This window comes from Fimicolochytrium jonesii, assembly GCF_025526975.1.
Source record: "Fimicolochytrium jonesii strain JEL569 chromosome Unknown EV422scaffold_5, whole genome shotgun sequence".
In the NCBI taxonomy this organism is placed as follows: Eukaryota; Fungi; Chytridiomycota; class Chytridiomycetes; order Spizellomycetales; family Powellomycetaceae; genus Fimicolochytrium; species Fimicolochytrium jonesii.
The window spans coordinates 1215341-1222081 of NW_026515672.1; the positions used below are offsets into that span (position 1 = coordinate 1215341).

The following is a 6741-nucleotide window of genomic DNA, read 5'->3' on the forward strand; positions in this document are numbered from 1 at the left end:
GCTGAAGGCCGCTTATGCGAGTCATAAGCTTAGGCGATCGGACGACGTGGGCTCATTCTTCGCGCCTAGCACCCCCGCGAAAGTGGAGTCGGTGAAGCGCACTCGCAAACGTTGAGCTTTCCAGGGCGCCGGTCGCACTACCAAAACGTCAGCATGCTTTGGACTTGGATCTGGGGAGGTATTTTTGGGGCCGATGTTTGGGCTCGATTTGCGGACGACGGTTTACGATGCACATTAGTTGCGGAGGAATGTTCCACGTAGAGTCATAGTAGGTTATTTGATAAAGATCGGTTTCTCCGTACGTCGTACATATGTAATTAGACAGTACTGTACAAGTTTTTCGAGGTCGCGAATAGATACGGTTTCTGTGCTTCCTCAGAATTGGAATGATGTTGGCTGGGGACACTAACCCGTTACTAACGGCGTCACGCTCGCTGAATCTCCGCCCTCGCACTTCTCGCAGCATTCGAGTTTGAAATCCGTCTCCAAGAAACGACGACGACAGCCGCAACCCCCACAGCAACAGAGCCCCCCCAGATGACCACTCTCTCCACCCCGCTCGACCAACTCCCCATTGATTGTATTCTGCTCATTATCGACTGTAAGATTCCAATAACTTTGATTTCAAGAATCGAAATTCTTGGCTAGGTTTCCGACGGGTATTGACATTGAATTTTAATTCCTAAATCACAGGGCTCACCCTCCCCGCCATCTCAAACCTCTCCCTGACCGCCAAAACATTCCACACCCTCACCCGCACGAACGCCGGCCGCATCTACGCCTCACTGGTCAGCCACTCCCTCCCGCGCCCACTCAAACTCTGCTACGATTCCGCCAAGGGCGAGCTGCCGTTCAGGCGGGACGATATCCTCGTCGAGAGCCGGTTGTTCGCCAAAGCGCGGGCTGCGACCGCAACGGGGAAGAATGGCAAGCTGAACAAGTCGTGGGCGGATGGACGCGGCGGGGAGGGCGAGTGGATGGGCGAAGGCGGGTGGAATGCGGCGCTGTATCATTTCTTGAGACGGAGGGAGCGGTTGGTCGTTACGGGGGAGAAGAGTGCGGTTGTGGAGAGGTTGGCGGGTGATCCGAGGGCTGCGAGGCATCTGCTGGAGAATGGGGTGAGGATGGGCACGGTTGATCCGGACGATCCGGGCGTGATGGCTGTGTGTGGCGGGCATGTGCCGTTGAGTCGGAGTAGCAGTACGGGGAGCGGTATCAGCGTTGAGGGTGTGGCGCCTGCTCATGGACACTCTGCTACATCGTCCACCATCTCACCACCACCGGCAGCTTCGTCCGCCCCACCCCTCAACCCAAGCAAACCCCCAACCCACCTAACCCCAATATTACAAACCGAATCGCTCCGCGCCAACCTCCTCCTCCACTCCGCCGTTGAAACTCTCAGGCTCTTTGGCTGCGCGGCCACAAAAGCCTCCAAATCCTCCCCCGGTCACTCCTTCATCGCCTGCAAATACGTCCCCTGGATCCTCGCCGAGCTGCACACCGCCGAGCTACGAGTCGTCATGTGGGCTGTCCTCAACCTGGGAGGATTGAGCTTTACGGAACCGAGTCGGAGGTGGAGACATGATGCGATGGGGTTTGAGGTTGCCGATTTTGAGAGGGTCTATTTGCGGCCGTTTTTGAAGAAGGCGCTTGCTGATAGGGGCGATTTTTGGGATGAAGTGTGACATTTTGGGAGGAGAATCCGGGAGGATGAAACGGCTGTTGGGGCAGGTGTGGTGGGACGTGGGACAAATCGACCGGTGGGGTCGTTGTTGCTTTTTGGCCTGTATCTTTTTCCGTACTTTTTGTTCACTAGTGTCTGCTCTTGCCCGCAATTTTCGACATGTATACCCATATAATCCTATCCATTAGGGAACTGGTGAACAATTATGAACCAAAGGCGTTGGATGGACCTGGGCACTGCTGAGAAGAGCCTTCCTTTTTTTTTCAAATTTACCCCGAGGGTTCAGGGTCCTGATGGGATTTTGCACACAACGACGCGAATGTGGACAATGATAGCACATCCCACTGATGCCGGAATGTGTACTAAGCTTTACGGTGCTGTGTTTAGATGGAAGCACGAGTGTGGTGAATAGCCCAGGACATTCACCCCGCAGAACTGGCGTCGGCCCGTCATATCCGCCCGCAACAGGATGATGACAGAACAGACTTTGACGACGTTTTGTGGGAGCAGAAACATCCAAATGGGCGGGCAAGAGACCCTAGTTCCATCAAAATATGACTATATTATTACGCAAATGGAGGCGCCATTATATATATTTTTCCAACCGGTGGGGCACTCGTGGCAATGTCCAGCGCTGCCATCGAGTATGGGGATCGATACACCGAGTGGGCTATCTGTCTGTCTGCTCTCATGGGGTGTTTGACTAGTTGGTCGCGGGAGGACAGCATGGTGGCGGGACGGCAGGAACCGCGGCTCCTGCGCCCGTCGTCGTCGGTATTCCATCTGCGCGAATGATCGATAGCAGTTGACTATATAGAGTTCTGCAAAGAAAAGAAAAAAAAAAGTTCAGTAAACCACGCCCTTCCTGGCACATAACGTCCTCTCCCGTTTTCCAACTCACGTTATTCATCCCACACTTCCGACACTTCTCCTGGTTGCCCGGCGGACAACAGCAGAAGTTGAACGGACAGAAGAAGATACACAACACCCAGTCCATCGCGGTCCAATCGCCCGTCTTTACAAAGTCATGCTGGCAGCCCGCGGAGACGTAGATAATCTGCTGCGGGGGGAGGGGCGTGCCGTCGGCGGCGTAGGCGGGTTGTTGCGGTGGGTAGGCGGCGGGTTGGGCGTAGACGATGGGTTGGCCGGTGGGGGCGTAGGGTTGTTGTTGGGGTGGGTATTGCTGCATCTGCATGGCGGGGTGCGCGGCGTAGGCGGTGGTGGGATGGGCGGGGTGGGCGGCGGCGGGTTGGTACTGGGGGGGAGCCTGCTGTTGCGGGTAGCCCTGCTGTTGCATTGAGTAGGATTGCTTTTCGGCGGACATGGTGGTGCTGAATGGGAGGTGTGAAATGCGGTATGTTCTGGGACGGTGAGGGGATTTCTCTGCGTGTCAGGGGGTTATATATGTGGGCGCCGCTGGACAAGCCAAGTCTCTGCAAGCAGCAAGGAGACAATTTAACCCCGCCGCCCAACGGTCCCTTTTTCACGTTAGTAGATATGCCTGGTGGGGCGAAAAGTCTCCTTCCGTGGAGAAGCGGGTCTTCGCCGTCAAAATGCTCAAATTTGGAGGCTCCGATGGGGATTTTTCGCGTCAAACTGCCCGAGGGGATTTCCACGTGTGCTGATCCCTCATCAACCGGTGCGGCGTGCCGCTCTTACGGGGCCGTATGGGGCGCAGTCAAGGGGCAACTTTTATGGTAAGAGTTCCAGATCCAGGCTGTTCGACAGCGTGTGTCCGCTACCCCCACCGAATATGGCGCCCAGTAGAGAAAGGGCGCTCCCATCAACTCCATTCACACCATCCCTACCCCCCTCGGCATTAGCCATTAGCCATTAGCAGTCATTAGCTCTCGCTCCAAAGAGATAGACGGGAAGAGGGAGGGGGGGGGGGGGGGGATGGGGAGCTGTATGTATTTATATCTTCGCTCGAGTGAAAGAAAAGAAGCTTTAGTAAGCACAACCTCTCCTCATCCATTGAACTCATGAACTACGTTCCTCGTCCAGAGCATAATCCTGACCCGTACCCTAATGCTTGTTGACGTTTCCGAGCTTTGCGTTTTTTAACTTCGATCAGCATTGTGAGAGCTGAAGAGGTACGTAATGGAGGCAGTCATACTACTTACATTTCATGTCGTGAGGATTCAGGAACCACTTCCTATCCTGCTTGGCAGAGACTTCTCCCAGCGCTTCGCCATAGGCAGAGGAACGTTCATCCCCGTTTTCATACTGTGCATGATGACTTCCGGCGTCCAAGTATACGTTTCTCCATCACTGGGGTGAGACAGCTGGTGTTCTTCAGACTTGTAAGCCCTGAGTATCTGATACAGTGCCATCTGTGCAGCCATCGTGTCACCGGAATAAGTGAACCAAGGTTGCGCATAGACGTTCCGTTCTGACATCGGTTGTGTGCGATGTACTGACACGCGGACCGTCTCCCGTACACAGCGTCGGTGACCTTGCCGCACAACTTGACTTGCTTTCCCTTCGACGACCGGAGACCGTTGACGTGCCGCTCAATGTTGCCCGAAGACGGGACAATCTCCCTCCGGTGCTTCCCGACTATTTCGTGGAGGAGGACCTGGGCAAGTCTGGGCAGGCTCATCTGTGGCGGGGCGAGCATAAACCCACGCAAACAAAAGTGGCAATCAAGGTCTTACAAGCACAAAAACGTTTTGAACATCTTTGACGTCGTCCCAGGGATCGGAATCATCGTTACGCCTTTCATGTTTCATGGTGATCTGGTCAAATACATCAGCGACTGCTTCCCTGGCCCTATGGAACCGCGGGTGCGGGAAGCACGGCGCATGGCGCTGGGCATCGCGGAGGGACTCGCCTGGATCCACGAGAAGGGTGTCGCCCATCGCGACATGAAGCCGAGCAACGTCCTCGTCGACGATGCGGGAAACCCTGTCGTCTGCGATCTGGGTCTCGCCAAAGGGCACGAAGATAAGCTGCTGCAATACGCTCTTATGTCGGGGGCCCCTGGCCGGCTGATTGGCACTTATTGTTATCTGGCTCCTGAGATCCTTCGTGGAAGCCCCATGTTTGTGGAGCAACACGGTGAGACCAACGGGTCGCGGGTTCTGTACAGCAACGCCATTGACGCGTTCGCTTTTGCTGTCATTGTGTGGAATATGCTGTCCAAGGTGCGAGGGTAGACGAATCGCTTTGTTCAGAGGTGTCGCTAAGGGTTTTGTAGGACTGCTTTGTAGGCAGAAGCCTAGCGGCCCATATAAAATTTTCTAGCGACATTCTTGATGGGATACGCCCAGCTCAAGATCCGGAGTGGGCGATTATGGACCCTGTTTTAACGGCAGTCATGAATGCCTGCTGGAGGTCAATCCCGGGAACTCGTCCCAATATGGCCACGGTCGTGGCGGTCCTTGAAGGGAAGCTCACTGTCGCGTACCTCCGCGACGACCCCGATCGCCTGCTGGAAACTAAGAGGGCCGTCGAGGCTAGAAGGAGACAGCAAGACGAGAATGCTGCCGCCAGAAAGTTACGAGACGAGGAGGACGCCCTAGCCAAAGAAAAACGAGACAAGGAGGACGCCTTAGCCAAGAAAAGACGCGAGGACGCCGACGCCGCAGCCAAAAAACGACGCGACGACGCCGACGCTGAAGCCAAGAGACTGCGCGAACTCATCCAGCAACAGGAAGAGAAACGGGAGCAAGAGGAGCGACGGAGACGGCAGGATGAGTCGCGAAAAATCGAGGCTGCCAGAGCAGAGAGAGCCGCCCAGAACCCGCGCTCCATGCGACCCAGAGTATACATTGACCTTACATGGGAAGGTGGCCTGCGTACTGGGCAGACGACAGCGGCCAGGTCAACTTTTGGGCAGAATAGTTTTGGAGGTGAGGGAACCACTTTCTCACCGTCGGTAAGCTTTCTACCTTTGCACGAACCCATTTGTCAAATATCTCTTAGCTTCGCTCGGCCTTGGTACCCAAGGCGGCGGAAAACTTCAGGTGCCTCTCCTCCAACTCTCGAAAACACAGGCAAAACTTCCGAAACTAACCTTAGGGTTAGGGTTAGGGTTAGGGTTAGGGTTAGGGTTAGGGTTAGGGTTAGGGGTTAGGGTTAGGGTTAGGGTTAGGGTTAGGGTTAGGGTTAGGGTTAGGGTTAGGGTTAGGGTTAGGGTTAGGGTTAGGGTTAGGGTTAGGGTTAGGGTTAGGGTTAGGGTTAGGGTTAGGGTTAGGGTTAGGGTTAGGGTTAGGGTTACAGGACTGTTCCCGGTTATGGGTTATTTTTGGCCATCCAAAAAGTGTCAAATAAAGTTGCTAGCAATGTTCAGGGGCGTCTTACTGTACTGTACATAAAACTTTGGGGCATGTTTTCCACTCAATGCTCCCGGAAAATCTGTTTTTCAGATATTTTACTATGAAAATGTCACCAAAACGCATTTTCTGAAACTCTGAGTGGATGGAATTTGCTTAAAGTGGAGTATATCTCAGAAAACATCCTCAAAAACATCTAGGAACCATCATCTACTCTAGTATTTATCAACTCCTGGCACTTTTTGTTTCCGGGCAATATGGGGGTGTTCTGCAGTTGGCAAGTGACTCAGTTTGGTTTGCTCTCAATTTGCTACGTGTTCAAATCCTTTTGAGGCCCACATACTTTCCTTTCTTCCATTGCTCCTCCGGATGGTGGAGGATGGCAAATGCCTTTTTGCATTGCAATATATGGATATGACAGGGTGTTTGTCAACTAGCAAATCATGCAAAAAGCATGCAGTGCATGTCCGTTTGCATGCACTATGTCATCCGTAGGGTTAGGGTTAGGGTTAGGGTTAGGGTTAGGGTTAGGGTTAGGGTTAGGGTTAGGGTTACAAGACCCCCTGGGTTGGGTTTTATTATTGGGTTGCCTTGAACCCTAGGGACTTAGGGTTAGGGTTAGGGTTAGGGTTAGGGTTAGGGTTAGGGTTAGGGTTAGGGTTAGGGTTAGGGTTAGGGTTAGGGTTAGGGTAGGGTTAGGGTTAGGGTTAGGGTTAGGGTTAGGGTTAGGGTTAGGGTTAGGGTTAGGGTTAGGGTTAGGGTTAGGGTTAGGGTTAGGGT

General features: G+C 53.7%; 4 protein-coding genes across 4 annotated transcripts; 3 read left to right on the top strand and 1 right to left on the bottom strand.

Annotated features, from left to right (window-relative positions):
- The first annotated feature begins 453 nt into the window (after positions 1 to 453).
- EV422DRAFT_522353 (uncharacterized protein) lies at positions 454 to 2002 on the top strand. The gene is made up of 2 exons (XM_053069816.1): positions 454 to 601; positions 694 to 2002. The coding sequence occupies exons 1-2, from the start codon at positions 538 to 540 to the stop codon at positions 1683 to 1685; spliced, it is 1056 nt and encodes a 351-aa protein (XP_052927831.1). The 5' UTR covers positions 454 to 537; the 3' UTR covers positions 1686 to 2002.
- A 208-nt stretch (positions 2003 to 2210) lies between these two features.
- Positions 2211 to 3225, bottom strand: EV422DRAFT_522355 (uncharacterized protein). The gene has a single exon (XM_053069817.1). The coding sequence runs from the start codon at positions 3006 to 3008 to the stop codon at positions 2388 to 2390; it is 621 nt and encodes a 206-aa protein (XP_052927832.1). The 5' UTR covers positions 3009 to 3225; the 3' UTR covers positions 2211 to 2387.
- Positions 3226 to 3752: 527 nt separating this feature from the next.
- On the top strand, positions 3753 to 4922 carry EV422DRAFT_370145 (kinase-like domain-containing protein). Its single transcript, XM_053066721.1, has 4 exons — positions 3753 to 3777; positions 3856 to 3960; positions 4026 to 4055; positions 4130 to 4922. The coding sequence occupies exon 4, from the start codon at positions 4201 to 4203 to the stop codon at positions 4840 to 4842; it is 642 nt and encodes a 213-aa protein (XP_052927833.1). The 5' UTR covers positions 3753 to 3777; positions 3856 to 3960; positions 4026 to 4055; positions 4130 to 4200; the 3' UTR covers positions 4843 to 4922.
- Positions 4923 to 5045: 123 nt separating this feature from the next.
- Positions 5046 to 5542, top strand: EV422DRAFT_565702 (uncharacterized protein; the record flags this gene model as incomplete). Its single annotated transcript, XM_053072356.1, has 2 exons — positions 5046 to 5450; positions 5531 to 5542. The coding sequence occupies 2 exons, from the start codon at positions 5046 to 5048 to the stop codon at positions 5540 to 5542; spliced, it is 417 nt and encodes a 138-aa protein (XP_052927834.1).
- Between the last annotated feature and the right edge of the window lie 1199 nt (positions 5543 to 6741).